General features: G+C 39.2%; 1 protein-coding gene across 6 annotated transcripts in view; it reads right to left on the bottom strand.

Moving 5' to 3' along the window:
• Positions 1–366: 366 nt before the first annotated feature.
• LOC148874360 (myb family transcription factor PHL7-like) overlaps positions 367–15,733 on the bottom strand; it is a 33,841-nt gene continuing 18,474 nt past the window's right edge. For all 6 annotated transcript variants that reach the window (XM_088952224.1, XM_088952248.1, XM_088952233.1 and 3 more), the window contains 3 exons: positions 15,664–15,721; positions 14,881–14,950; positions 367–1,197 (listed from right to left, as the gene is read on the bottom strand). In XM_088952224.1, coding sequence (XP_088808350.1) covers positions 676–1,197; positions 14,881–14,950; positions 15,664–15,721 — 650 coding nt within the window. In that variant the 3' untranslated portion in view covers positions 367–675. The remainder of the gene's footprint in view (positions 1,198–14,880; positions 14,951–15,663; positions 15,722–15,733) is intronic.

Here is a 15,733-nt window from a genome sequence, read left to right as displayed (position 1 = left end):
TGTGCTTCGCAATTAATCTATTGATCTCACAAATCCAAGTCTTAAGGAATCACTTTCCAAAAAATGTTCCAAACAATTTAGGCAGGCAAGGCCATAGAAGTGGTATAGTAAATAATACACCAAGTAAAACCAGTGGCTTGCAAACAACTAGTGGCACCTTGTTAATGATCAGTAAAAATTCCTTAGAAAATGGGCATTGCCAAAAATTAACATTGCATCGCGCAAATAGATGACTCACTAGGGAGCTTGTAACAGGTTCTACTATAGTCCTTATGCGGAGCCCAATGTTTTGAATTGCTCAGGTTTGCAACCCCAGATGACCTGTTTTACAGTACTAGGAACTGATGTACATTATTTGCAAAGCAATTGCAAGCAAATGGACAATTTCTTATTTCAAGCTATGTTTTACAGTACATGCACAAACCATGCATGGCTACATAGTGTTCCGTCTGAATTGTGATAGACAGCTTAAGTATATAAGAAATTCCTGAAAGGTAAATGAGGTTAAAAATAAATTCTACTTGAACTAATCTCCTGACATCCAAAGTCGAAACCTAGTTATTTAACCTAATAAACGGGAAGTAAATAAATATTGGGTAAAGCGACAAAAAGAAAAAAGAGGAAAGAGAGCCCTGCACTTGAAACACCATGCATATTATTGTATCGCTTGGCATTTCACGAAACATTCTCAAGGCGATCCTCTTTGCTGTGGAGTGTCCCAGATGAAGGTTCAAACTCTCTGATTGGAAAAACCGAGCATGGCTGCTGGAATCTAGAGCCCATGCTTGACTCCAATATCTGATGAGTGAGGACTACTTCTATTTTTTTTGAACATATGGTGTCAATGCTCATCCGCTTTTTCTTTAATGGTCCATCACCTTTTGGGCTCTCTACTGGGGAACTTACATGACCAGAATCTGGTGTCAATGGTTCATGGCGTGAAGAGGACTCATTGCGGGAGAGACTCTTGTCTGGTGGGCATTCCTTGGCAGACTTGTCTTGGATGGGGCCCTCAGAGGTTGGAGCAGGAGTTGATGGGTCACTCTTAGAATCAGAGCAGTTATCACCTGAGCCAGGGACAGGGATTATTGAACTAGGGACTTCCCCAAGAAAACCACTGAGTTGTTGTTGCTCTTCAATTATCTTCTTCAGGTACTTTCCTTGGGCTTCTATCCGTAATTGTAGCTGCCTCTGTACCTGTTTTGTTTTGAATAAAACAGAAAATTCAGAGGTTAGTGACTACTCTCTTACACTACATTATATCAAACATTTTTCGTTGGGTACTCGCATTATATCAAACATTTGAACATCAGTAAAATTGAAAAACAAGAAGGTAACATGCATTTTATTCTCTTAAAACATGCATTGGTGATCCACTTGATTAAAGGTCCAAAGCACACGGACGGGCCTGAATTTTGCAACAGCTGGTCAATTTTAATATTCTTCTCACATTTCTTCCTCCTGAATGTGTTTCATATTCCATGTAGGTATGACCACAGCAGTAAACATCTCTTGAAGTAGATGAATGTGTCACATCACATGAGTAAAGGCAACCTAAATATTTAGCAAAGGGAGATCATTCTTGTTTTCAACCAAATAAAACTGCCTGGCAGGCTTCACACTGTATATGCATCCTCCATGTCATACTGACTTTGACCCTTTGAAAGTAAACCATAAATTCAAGACTTCTAGTAACTATATATGGTGTCACATGGACATGGACACATACATGGGAATTGGAATCCAATACATGTCGAAGAGGCTGACTCAGCAAGATGAAATAGACTCACAGACATGTCTATAGAAAAGTATATGCTTAATATAAAAAGACATTTTTATGAATTCTAATATTAGATAACTACAAAAAAAATGTTGCCTTTGTTACCAAGTGATATTTGATATAAAAAAGTGGGTTCATCTTGTAGATATTTTTTGGATCAGTAACAACTTTCTTCTTGTAGATTAGCTGTTCATTTATGTCAAATAAGCTAGCAGATCCAAAGGAAATTTTATGTAGAGGTGCCCTCAAGAATCTGTGGAGGATCAGACTTGGACGCATGTCTGACAACTTGTCATCCATTTAGACTCAGACTGTTCATCAAACCAGAAAGGCCAACAGGTCACAGGTCAAGCAGTTCAACCACTTGACCTAGTGACCTGTGACATCACATTGTAGAGAAACTGGGTGGATGGGTCCTAGTGCTTTAGTTTGTTTCTTTTTCTCTTATATGTTATGTTAGTGTTAATGGCCCTTGTCCACATGGGCCTGTTAACCATTCTTTAGATCCTTTTAAGTGATGTTTAATAGCTGGCCGCCCCATTAAGGGCAAGATTATAATTGATCCATGATTATTAGTGTAATAAAACAGATTAGGAGAATAGAGAGGGATCTGATCAAACTCTTCTCTTCTTCTCCCTTCTTCATTCTTTTCTTCTTTATTTCTTCCTCTTCCACTGTTTCTCTTCTCTTCCCTATTTCTGTTTATTTTTTCCAGATTTCTATTCTGATTTTACAGGACTGATCTTACAATCATTTTTGCCTAGTTGGAAGATGGTTTGGAGAGATAGAAGCTGGTTGTGGATTGCCAAGAAATTGAGGCTGCAGTTTTTTGCCCAAAACCCTAGCCAACTAGAGAGTTTTCTAGTTATGGGTCAAGGAGACTGTGTGAGGATGGCGCTCAAGGCTTGGAGGACCTCTTTTGATCCCTAGAAGAGGTCGATTGAAGTTGGAGGTGATTTGGGAAGCTCTGGTAGGAGCAGCTACAATTCTCCCATTTCTCCCACGATGTCGGTGCAATGAAACCTTAGTTGTTGGGTCTTCCAGCTTGGGATTGACTACAGTTAGGTATTTCTGGATTAGAAATATTGTTTTTTATTTTCGTTTGATTAATGGAGCAATTTGGAAGTAAGCAGAACCCAGAATTTGGGGTTGGTCCAACAGATACCATACTGAGTGTTGTGACCACAATTAAGTTGAATTGAACAAATTATTTGGCCTAGGCACAACCCATACAGATTTATGCCTGTAGTAGAGGGAAATTGGGATATCTTACAGGTGGTAAGGAGAAATCAGCAGAGATGGGTCCCATGTATGAGAGATGGATGTAGGAGAACTACATTGTGATCAAGTGGTTAGTCAACTCAATGCAGCCTCACATAAGCCAACATTATCTCTAGATGAATACTGCCAAGGAGATTTGGGGTAGTATCACAAAAACATATTCACAGAAGTTGAATGTTGCCAAAGCCTATAAGTTGAAGAATGATGTGAACAATTTGAGACAAGGGGAGAGATGTGTAGTTGTGTATTACTCTATGTTGAAGTCCCTTTGGCAGGAAATTGACGTGATGGAAACAGTTGTGTGGGAGAGCACCAAGGATAAAGAAACTTACAGAAAGTTGGTAGAGAGGAACAGGGTGTTTGAGTTTCTCACTAGACTCAACCCTGAGTTCGATATAACTAGACAAAATATTCCAGTAAGGATGAAGTCACACTTGCCCAGGCATATTCCATTGTTAGCAGTGAAGAGAGCAAGAGACAAGTACAACTACAGGGACCTCCACCCCTAGAACATTTTGCACATGTAGGGTTGAAGCCAAAGGTACCTACTGAAAAGGAGGTGATATGTGAATACTACAAGAAGCTGAAACACACCAAGGATACTTGTTGGAAGTTACATCTAGATCATCTCCCAGAAAGGTTTCGAAACAACAACAATAGTAAGAAGAATGGTCAGGTCGAGAAGCCTAAGAATGCAAATGTAGCTACAGTACTAGGGGGAAAAAAAGAAAGTGAAAAGTCCTCCATGGAGCAGCTGGTAGCAGTAAAGGAAGAATTTGAAAAGTATGGGAGACTCATACCTTTGCTCACTCAGGTATTCATGCTTCTGCAAATCATGCTACTATATCAAGTAATAATGAAATCTCTTGGATTATAGATTTTGGTGCTTCAAACCACATGACCAGTATATCTAACCTCTTTTGTTCATATCAACTTCTTTCTGGCCATGAAAAAATATCCCTTGTTGATGGGTCTCTTGCTCCCATCTCAAGGAAAGGGGACATCAAAGCCTCTGATTCCCTTGTTTTTGTCCTCGGTCCTTCATGTTCCTAAACTTAACACCAGTCTTTTATCTATTAGTAGTTTGACCAAATCCATGAATTGTAGCATAACATTCTTTCCTACCCATTGTGTTTTTCAGGACCTGAAGTCCTAGAGGATGATTGGGAGTGACCATGAGGCATATGGAATCTACTTGTTGGATACACCTAATAGAAGTCTTGCACCATCTCATGGAGTAACTTTGTATCCATTTCATTAGAGTCTATTAATTGAGTCATGTTATGTCATTTACATTTTGGTCATCTATCTTTTTCTACTTTGAGTCATTTGTTCTCAGAACTGTTTAAAGGAGTATCTTTGTCTAGCCTTCATTGTGAGTCTTGTGAACTTGCTAAACATTGTAGACATTCCTATTCATTAAGTAATAAAAGATCAAATTCTCCTTTTCATATTGTGCATTCTGATGTGTGGGGGCCATATCATTTATCTTCCATGGTGGATTATAGATATTTTATCCTTTTTGTTGATGACTTTTTACGCTTTACTTGGATTTATTCATGAGGTCCCAACCATTGTGCAACGTTTTCATGAACTTTACTTTATCCAGTTTAATACTCGAATCAAAATATTCCACTCTAACAATGGTAAAGAATATTTTGAGAAGAGTCTTTCTTCCTAACACAAGGGGTACAAACTTCACCATTTTCAAGTTTCTCCCTCATTAAATGTTTGTGGGAGGGAACCTGGTCACATGGCGCAGTAAGAAGCAGAATGTAATTGCTAGATCAAGTGTGGAAGCAGAATATCGAGCTATGGCTCACGGGGTTGCTGAACTCCTATGGCTCAGGACCCTCCTTCTTAAGGAGCTTGGCATTAAAGCTGAGGGTCCTCTCAGATTGTATTGTGACAACAAGGCCGCCATCAACATTGCAAATAACCCTGTGCAACATGACAGGACAAAACATATTGAGATTGATCGACATTTTGTTAGAGAGATAATAGTCTCGGGAGAACTCTACATACTCCATCTGAGATGCAAATTGCAGATGTATTGACTAAAGGGTTGGCTGCAACAAAGTTCATGGACCTTCTTGGCAAGCTAAACATGATTGACATCCATGCTTAGCTTGAGGGGGAGTGTTAGGTTGAAGGTTTTCATGTATTGATGGCTCGGCTGATAAGAGTTCTTCTTAGCCTGTATTTGAGTTTAAGTTGTTAGTGGGCCTTAGTTTGTTTAGTGTTTTAAATTGTTTGGGTGTCCCATCACTAATCAGGGGCATTCCAGTCATTTCCTGTAACATTGTATTGTACTCTAATATAAATAATAGTACTGTCGACTTGGGTCATTCAGTTCGACATTCTCAGCATCTCTTGGTCTTCTCCTCTCTTCTACTGCTTCGGCTACAGCATTTCAGCTTTCATGTTCTATCATGGAGGACTGTGTTGGCAGAAATATTGATGACTGCCTTGTTGTCATAGTAAGGTAACATCAGGCTGTCAACAATAAAGCCTAGTTCACCTATCAAGTTCTTCACCCAAAGAACTTCAGCAACTCCATGTTCCATGACTCTATATTTGGCTTCAACACTTGAAATAGCCACCACACTCTATTTCTTGCTTCTTCGAGTAACTAAGTTTCCATTAACAAAGGTATAATACCTCCATGGACTTCCTGTCGTCTACTGAGCCAGCCTAATCAGCATCAATATAAAACCCCAACCTTCAGATGACCACGCCTTTTGAACAGTATGCCAATCCCTAGATATTTCAAGTACTTGAGAATGCTTTCTGCAACTTCAAGGTGTTAAGTCTTAGGGGCATGCCCAACATAGGCAATATCTAGCCAAGTCATTGATGAGTAGCCTTCCAACCAATATTTGAAACTTCTTAACATCCTTCATAGGTTCTCCATTACAACCACCAAGCTTATGATTAGCATCAACAAGAGTATCTACTAGATTTTCCCCCAACTTTACCTACATCTTGTAGGAGATACAGGATGTATTTCCTTTGAAAACTAAAGATACTCATTTGTGAACAGGCAACTTCAACCCAAGAAAATAACATAGAGGTCCCAAGTCCTTAACCTTAAATTGTGTGGCAAGGAACCTTTTTACCTTCTAAGTCTTAGAGTTCTAGTTCACTATAATAACAATATCATCCACATACACACTATTAAGACTACAATCATCTATTGATCTCTCTTGACAAAAAGGGTTTGATTTGACAAACATTTTTGGAACCCAATCTGTTGAATAGTTAGATGAAACCTACTAACCAAGTTGTAGGTGACTACTTTAACCCATATAAAAATTTCTTTAATCTGCATACCTTTACTTCATTCCCTTTTCCTAGGAATCCAAGGGCTGGATCATATACACTTCCTCTTCCAAATCTCCATTTAGAAAAGCATTTTTATGCTAATTGGTGGAGCTCATTATTTAAATTGGCAGCTAATTGTTTCTACTGTTGCTACAGTAGTCCGAACCAGTAAGGAGAAGAAGAAAGAGAAGGAGAAGAAGAAGAAGAAGAAGAGAAGAAGAAGATGAAAGAACTGTCGAACCTGATAGCTAAACCCTATCAGTCGACCTCTTAATAGTGATTAGGCTTCTAATTAAATGTACAAGGGCTAAACTGCCCGTACTTAAGTATGGGACAGAGAACCTCTAATAAGACTGCCACATAAGCTCGTAACTTAACCAAGGTGAGTTGACTAATTTACCCTTATTCGGCTAACTCTAACACAAGTGATCAGAAATAAAGATTACAAAGCTGCCCAAAATAACTGATCCCAACCTCACCTTGTATCTTGCCATTGTGCCATCTACCTTACTGGGCCTCAAGAACACATGAAAAGAAGCAAGATCCCAAATAGAAGGATGTTGGACCTACTGGACCTGCCTCTCTCCTCCACACTATTCTCCCCATGGAGAGAGGCAAAAAAGGACTCAAATTCAAACGACACGTCTGTGGACACAAAGTATTCGAGGGAAACGAGACCAAAGCATTTATAGTCCTTCTAGGAGGAAGGATAACCAAGAATGGGACAAGGAATAACTTTGGGGACTAATCTACCACAAGTTATAGATAAGTCATGGACGAAACAACAACAATCAAAAATATGCAAGGGAATAGAAAACAAGGGAGACTGAAGAAACGAGATTTTACGTGGAGCTTTGTACTACAACATTCGAGATAGCATATGGTTAATGACATAAGAAGCAGCCAACACTGTATCAACCTAATAATTCTTAGGGACATTCAGATGCAACATCATACCATGAGAAACTTCAAGCAAGTGGCAGTTCTTCCATTCTTCAACACCATTTTGTTGTGGTGTTCTAGCATAGAGCTATGGTTGAAAGATCCGCAAAACGCAAAGAATTCAGTTAGATCATGATAGAAGTATTCTTTAATACTGCCTTATTGAAAAGTCTAAATCTCAACATGAAACTAAGTGAAAACCATGCACTAAAAGTCTTTCACAATTTTGGATACCACCTCTAAAGTGCATGGATATATCCATATATACCTTGAATAGTCATCAAAGAAGCTAATAAAGTATTTGCATCTCCCAAGGCACTTCCATCAAAGTTCAAGGTCACTTCCTCTTCTATTCTTGAGTGAAGGATGTTTGTTAATTTTAGAGAGGATGGAAAAGAAAACATGATCTCCACAAAATGGTATGCATTTGTTACCATTAGGACATAATGACGAAGATGGGTGAGGACGAAGAACTTTTCTCATCAACAGGGAAGTGGGAATTGAAGCCAAGAAGTTTCAGTTCGAAGAAGGAAGAAACAAAGGCAGGCGGACATTGAAAATCAGAGAAGAGAAAAGAGCCGCCATTTTCATATCTGAGGAAGTAATTGGATGGCTGAAGGGTTTCATGGATGGGGCGACATTCTCAACAAAAGAACCAAGGGTGGAAGAGTGCAGTGGGAGTAGATGGGGAGAGATTTGAGGTTGAGATAAGGAAAAATGAGAAGGGTTGGTTTGTGGTGATTATTGAAATATTCGGGGATAACAGAAAACAGATGCTTTGCATTCCAGAGGGTAGAAGGAGAACAGGGTGGAGATTGTTTGCAGATTTATTACAGGAGTTTCTGATTGAAGTAGTAGAGAGTAAAACTCCAAAACGTCTCAATGGGTCAGAGGTCTGCAACAAGCAGAATGGCAACACAAATTCGAAGGAAGAAAATTCAAAGAAAGGAAAGCCAGAGGCTTTAGTGTCCAGCGAATTTGTAAATCAAAAGGTGCTTTTTGATGGGGGAAAAGAAAGTAATCTTAACAACAGACGAAAAGTTTCAGATTGGGGAAGGATTCTGGAGGCAATCATGAAGAGATACAACTTAAAAGCTGCTGTGGAGATTAAGCCTTTTGAGGATTCGAAGGCCGTCCTATTTGGAGTTGATGATGAAGCCATGCTCCTCTTTCCGGAATTGCTGGAGCCTTCAGTTGGCAGGATTAGGGCAGAACGTTGGCATTTGTCTTGCAATCATATTCCAATCCCTGAAGGAATTCTTCAGCTTCAGCTTGTGGGACATCCTTTTAATCTCTGGAAATGTTGACCGGTTATGGGGGGGAGGCTGCTAGCTTATAATTTACAAGACCTTTATACTGTGAAAATTAAAATCATGGGGTTGTGTTAGTGGAAAAGCTTTTTTATTTTATAATTTCACATAACATAATTCACCCAATTAGACTAATAACTGGGTTCTTTTGTCATTTGGGCAAGCCTCATTCAGGAAACCACGTAGATATTCCCTTAATTACATATCTACTAGGGGCAGAGAAAACCTTTTGATTCTAATTCAGAAGTACAAATGAATAGACTAAACTAAGCATCAAGGCTGTAGATGGTTGTCTCCCTCATATATATAGATATTCCCTTAATTACATATCTACTAGGGGCAGATAAAACCTTTTGATTCTAATTCAGAAGTACAAATGAATAGACTAAACTAAGCATCAAGACTATAGATGGTTGTCTCCCTCATATATGATTAAAATGAGACGAGAAGAAGAAAAAAAAAAAGGAAATAATAACAATGGAGGAAAGTGTGTGAAAGGAGTATAAGGAAAGGCATAAGTCTAATAGAGGGAGTTGTAGGAGTATCATAATGAAAAGGTGGAGGAGGAATACTGCAATGCCTACCTTCTTCTTTCTCCTCTTCTCCCTTTTCTTCCACACCACAATCTTCTCTTCTTTCTCCTTTGGTTTGTCTTTTGTTACTGTAAATTCTATCAACTGAATGAAATTAGCCAACAAAATGGCATTAGCCCCTTCTCCTTGCAGGAGAGGGATTTATATAGAGGAGGGAGGTGGTTAAGTAACTCTCCACTCCTCTCTTCTTAAAGTGCCAAGTGTCACCCCACTTAAAATGGGTTGAGGGAAAAGAAACTTTTCCTTCCTAAGGTGACAAGTGTCCCCCCACTTAAAGTGGGTTAAGGAGGGAGAAGAAACTCTCTTCCCTAGGATGACATGTGTCCCCCCCACTTCAAGTGGTTAAAGGAGGAAAAGTAAATCCTTCTTCCCAGGGTGACATGTGTCCCCCCACTTAAAGTGGTTAGAGGGAAAGTAGCTCTCTCCCCTAGGGTGACATGTGTCCCCCCACTTCAAGTGGTTAAAGGAGGGAAAATAAATCCTCCTTCCTAGGGTGACATGTGGCCCCCCACTTCAAGTGGTTAAAGAAGGGAAAATAATCCTCCTTCCTAGGCTGACATGTGTCCCCCCCACTTAAAGTGGTTAGAGGAGGGAAAGTACCTCTCTCCCCTAGGGTGATATGTGTCCCCTCACTTCAAGTGGTTAAAGGAGGGAAAATAGCCCTCTTGTTAGAATAGGATAAGTGGCATCCCCTTATAAATAAGTGAGACACCTCAAAAGAAATTAATTAATATAGATTTATTCTTTTAGGGCCTGTTGTTCCATCGAATGGGCTCTACTGCAGGCCCATTAAATGCTTATTGCATTACAAACAAGCCCAATTAACTTGGGGCCTATTGTTCACTAAACTAGACTGCAGGCCCCTTTTTTTATTAAAATGTTTCAGCCCACCAATAGGATTGACTGGGCTTATAAGAAAATCCTTTTTCTTCTTTATTATTATTATTATTTTTTAAGCTGTGTTTAGGAGTATCTTAATAACCCGTCCCAATCCAGCAAACTTAAGGACTTAACAGGTTGAAACCTGAATAAATCCCTAGATGTCTGAATCTACTTGCTAGCAATCTTTAGCTCCAAGTTTGGGCCTTGCTAGAAGCTGAAGCATCACGGTGGATGAAACTCACCAAGAAAGAAAACAAAGGTAACCATGAGGATTGGGTGACACGTGGTAAGGAAATGTTGAACCAAACGTTGGAAATTAATGAAGAGGTTTCACGTGTGGTATTTGGGGAGTCAAATTTTCTTGAAAGTAGCGAAATAAGGCCAGGTGTAAATTGTTTTATGGAGTCTGATAAATGCGGGGAGCCGGGGACACGTCATCTAAGAAGTTTGGGCCCATTGGTAGTTTGAAATTGAGCCAGAGTTGGCCCGAACCAATTCGAGTTACAGAGGTAGAACCGGTATTAAGTTTGGGTCGGGTTATTGAAAGTAGGTTAGGTGACTTTCTAAATCATCACGTGACTCGTGAAGAGAGGTTATCTTCTACCTCTGTTCAAAGTGTTCGATTGAAGTGGTGGGCTCGTCCAAAAAAACCTTTGTTCGGAGTTCAAGTCCCAGCACCAATGGTCATAGTGGAAGACAGGAAAGAAAAACTAGAAAACATAGTAGTAGGTGCGCCTGGATGGAGATAAGGGATAGAAAGCAAAACAAATGGATATGAGTGATCGCAAAGTTTGATAAAAGTGGAAAAAATAGGATCATTGGTGGTTCAAAGGTGAGCTTCGATATTTGCTCTCCTGCCTTGGAGATTAGAGGCGTCGGAGATGAAGGGCGAGAAAGAAATAACACAAATGGGACTTCCACCTCCCCGAGTCCGGGGACTCGGCTACAAGCAGTTGTGGTAGTGAAAACACAGGGCTTCTGGCTTTGGGCAAGGTTGTTTCAATTGGTCCAATGAGGACAGAAGGGCAGGAGGAGGAAGCTAGGAGTGGCAGTGACGAGGCTTAGGTTGCAAGTAAAGCTAAGGCTATAGGCAAGGAAGCTTCAGGTGCCAGGAAAGGCACTAGTGGACAAGCTGACCACGTTTGAAATGTGTCGCACTTCGAAGAGGCGAGGATTGAAAGGTTGCGTGTAGATTTAGGTCATAGAAACAACCCGGAAGAGAAAGAAGGGGAACAAATCATCAAGACAAGTAGTAGGAAACCGTGTAGCTCTAGAAATCAAAATATTGTGCATGTCACAAAGATATTCTCTAAACTTAAACTCGACTTGGCAGGGGCAGGACCTACAAAAAATTACAAATGGGTCTATAGGAGGAAAAGATGGAGAGGAAACAGGACATCTATCTCTAATCATAGGAGGACTTCGATGCAAGTGTAGTCTTCAATCTCCCTTTCGGAGAAGGAACAACAGGAAAACAAGTTAAGTGGGGTGGGTCCTGAGTCTGATATGAACTGTTTGTAACAAAATAATGTTGAAATTAATGGGGATTTAGGTGAAGTGTATATCCAGAAAGTAGTGGAAAGAGAGGTTATTGATAAAAGCCTAGGTCTGTGCTTTTGGAGTGGTAAGGAGTTCGCCGGAAGGGCTTTTGAGGAATTTAAAAGAAAAAAAGGAAGAGAAGATGAAGAAATCCTATCGGAAAGGAGCTAAGTCGTGGGATGAGGATTTTTTTTTGACTAGGAAGATCCATTCACAGATGAAGATTGAAGCTTGGTTGGGCGGCAAGGAGGGGTTTAGATTAGGGTAAGATGTTGGGCTAATGGCCTTTTTATTTTTGGGTTTCTCATGTTGGGTGGGGGGGTGGGGGGGTTGTTTTGATCTTCGCTTGGAATGGGTGGGGCTTCCTCATGTTTGTAATGTGTGAGGTTTGCGGGTCTATTTGGGGGTCTTGAGGTTGTTCTTCTTCTGGTGATGCCTTATCACCTCTCTGATGTTATTTCTAGGAAATTTTGATCTTTTATTAATTGAAGGAAAATTTGTCCTACAATGCTTACTCACTAACATGCATAACACTACTAATTTGAAATAGAGATGGACTTAAATAACTCAAGAAACAAGACTTTCAAGGACTGAAACGATAAATGACCAAGGCGGTTATGCCATAAGAAGATTTGACTCACATTTGACTGACCCACAGACTAACACAAAAGACCTATAGACGCCAATGCTGCAAAACCAGCTTTATTCTCTAAAATATAAAGACCATTGCTTACTGTACACTCTTAGCATGAATGGAACAGTACATACTTGAAGGATAAAGGATCCCATGCTCCACAGTTCCAATACAGGAAGGTGCACACCTCCCAAAGAAATTCTTCACAGCATTCAGCTGTCACCACGAGTACCACAGTTACCTTTTCTTGGTATACTACAACCAAGAGTGAAAGGTAAAAAAAGAAAAAGGATGCTCAGACCAGGCTGATTGAAGATTCTTCCCTTTCCAGTCAAAACAGGTTAGTTCCAGGTAAGTAAAATACGATCGGAATGTTTCTAGAACCCAGAATAGTGCTCTGATACCATATTATCCAAGTAGAAACAAAGGAAAAAGAGGACAAGAGAAGGGAGAAGAAGAGAAGAAAAAAGATTTGAAACGCACCAAAAAGTCAGACTGGTGGCACCCAATCTTCTATTTATATTAGGGCAACAACATAAATTTAAATAAAAGGTGTAAAAGAAATTGGTCAGCGGTGGCAAGGTGTTCCTCCATTAAGAATAGGGTAATTTCAAGTTGGGCTCCCCCTCTTCAAGGTTCACTGAAGCTGAGTAAAGAAGTTTGGAGAAGTTGTACTTCTTTACTCAGGTCCTTTGGGATTTGGGGATTCTGTTAGGGCAAACTACTAGCTGCCTGAAGGAGTGCAGTTTGCAAATCAAATGGGTGTGGAGCAACTATTAATTGAGAGGAACTCCAAGGTGGTGGTAGAGTGGTTGAAGAACCCTGAGGCTGTTGTGTGGTACTATAAGAATGAAATCAAGAAATTTAAGTGGCTGACAAGAAATGTATGTAACAATACAGTGGGTGGGGAGATCAGCAAATGCTTTGGCTGATTGTTTAGCCAAGCAAGGGGCAAATAGGGAATTTTTGTATTAGGCTCAGCTGTAATTTGTTTTTAGTCACTATGTAACCTGTTGGGAAAGGCTGCAGCTCATGCTTCTTCATGGGTGTTTGTATCAGTTTCAATTTCTGAATTAATAAAATTTTCTTACTTATAAAAAAGAAAGGTGTAAAAGAACAAAAATGCCACTGCAGCAGATACTACCAGATTTACAACATTAACCATAGGTAGTCCACCTAGCCTAGCAAATGTTTGTCTTGGATTTGATTTCCAAAACAAAAATGAGATTCATCCTTTTAATTTAGAATATTAAAAATGGACAAAGTATGCAACTATAAAGATATCCTGAAAGACTGATACAACTACTGAAGGTTTTGTTTTTCAATAAATCTACTGAAGGTTTTGTTTCCTAGCAATCAAGGATCTTGGAATGGGTGGAGCGGATACAGACCTAACCTCAGGCTTTTTTTTTTTTTTTTTTTTTTTTTAATTTTTTGACAAAGTGATCACTCTCAGAAATCAGAACATAGTTTTCAAGGCATCAAGGTGAGGCTTAAGCAATAAAGGGGTGCCTTCTCACCTAGGCACCTGGGCAATGGGTTTTTTTTAAATTAAAAATAATCCCCTAGGTTCCATAGCAATCAGCAATAATCTTTCACTGGTAACTATCAATAATCTTCATCAAATAAGTTTAATCTTCATATCAAAATATAAAAACCAACATATTCATGACAGGAAAACAAAGAAAAAAGAAATTTCAGAAAACATAGGTGCTGAACCCCTATGTAGAACAAGAAGAATGAAGTTTACAAGGGTTAAAGAGAACACATGCCTATATCTATGTTGATTGAACCTTAACAAATAAGGAAATAAACAGAAACCTGTATATAAATCCACAAAATAAATAATTTAGTGTAATAATGGCCATTTATTATTATAATATCAAAAAATAAAAATATTATATAGTGCTTTGAGCAAGGTAACCCTCAATAGGTGCCGTGTCACCTAGGTGTCACCTTGACAACTGTCTTAGAATCAAACCCACTTTTCAATGTTTGTCGGCCTGAAATTTTACCATCATGCAGAGTAATGGCCCTTTATTTCTCATCATATCTAAAGAAAGGCGACTACCTAGCATTGGCCATTAGTGTAATAATGGCCATTCTTTTTCTTTTCTTTTTTTTTTTTTTTTGCACGAAGTGGCTGTTTTCAGACTCAAACTCATGTTTTCATGCTTGGCAGTCCAAGATTTTACCATTGCACCAAGCCATGGCCCCTTTCCAAATCATATATATATAATTTTTAATAATTCCAAACATGCATTTTCTTGTTAGCCAAGCTAAACAGTGAATACATTATTGTTATCTGGAGTTTTAGTGTATCCATCTATTGCTTTAAGAATATCTCAGAATGTCAGTAGTCCATGTCTGACATCTCAGCCAACTTGTACAGATCTTCTGCCTAAATTACCAATTATAACATTTTTGCCTTTTTCCATATCCAGAATTTGCTCCATTTCAAAGGCATTCTTCTGTGCTTCAGCTTCATGAACCTGATCTGGTTCTTATACATTAATACTGAAAAGGACAAATCACAAATTTATAACTTCCTATACAAAAATAGTATAGATAAAAATTCTAGGGAAAAAGCCTTGCCTCCAGTTGCTCCTGCAGCCGCTTTTGCACTTCCATCTGCAACTTCAGTGCATCTGTTATTTGCATACCACTACAAAAGGAAAGATCCCACATAGTCTCAGAAACAAACCAGATAAATATAAAAAATTAAAAACTAATGAGTATTCCAAAACATGCTTCCAACCAATGGACAACTTTTTTCTGCAACTGTTTGCCATATTTTTAAAGGACCACATAGAAATATAATAGTTTGGATGATTATTACCATCCAATCTAGTATTCTGGTTCTTGATGTGATCTTGTGATAAGCAATGTGATGATAAACTCACATCTGCAAGCACACACTCTTTGCTGGGGGTGAGTGGGTGACAATGGGCCAATTTGTTTAGCACTAGGTGTGCAAATGTATTGTCAGGTCACTGAGCAAATGTCCAACACAATTACTGATCGGGCAAGGATCACAACCTAGTTCTGAGCAAATGTCATATACTTATGGGTATTACTAAGGCTTGGCTTAATTTGCCACTCTTTAAACTTCCATAAATACAGAATTTTTTTTTGAAAAGTAAAGTAAAATTCACCCAAAACAACACCACCTGAACCCCCAAGAGAAAAAAGAAAACCCCCAAAATGGCACTGCCTGAATCACAGCCTTAAATCAAGATTCTGAAACAATAGACAACCTCAACTTACACACTCCTAACCCCCCTTGCAAGACTCAAAAATTCCCCACCCTTACAGTTCAGCTTAAACTCTTACTCCACGTATATCAGAATTATCTAGATGGAAAAATATGGAACTTACGAAGAACCATCCGAGCTGGAAAACAGTTCGCTTGGTTCCTTCTTGTCAGACTTTTTACCTACATTAACAA

The sequence above is a fragment of the Nelumbo lutea genome, chromosome 1, assembly GCF_056320005.1.
Source record: "Nelumbo lutea isolate HS-2025 chromosome 1, American lotus-T2T, whole genome shotgun sequence".
Taxonomy (NCBI): Eukaryota; Viridiplantae; Streptophyta; class Magnoliopsida; order Proteales; family Nelumbonaceae; genus Nelumbo; species Nelumbo lutea.
Note: the sequence above shows the minus strand (reverse complement) of the source record. Positions and strands in the feature narration are given on the sequence as shown.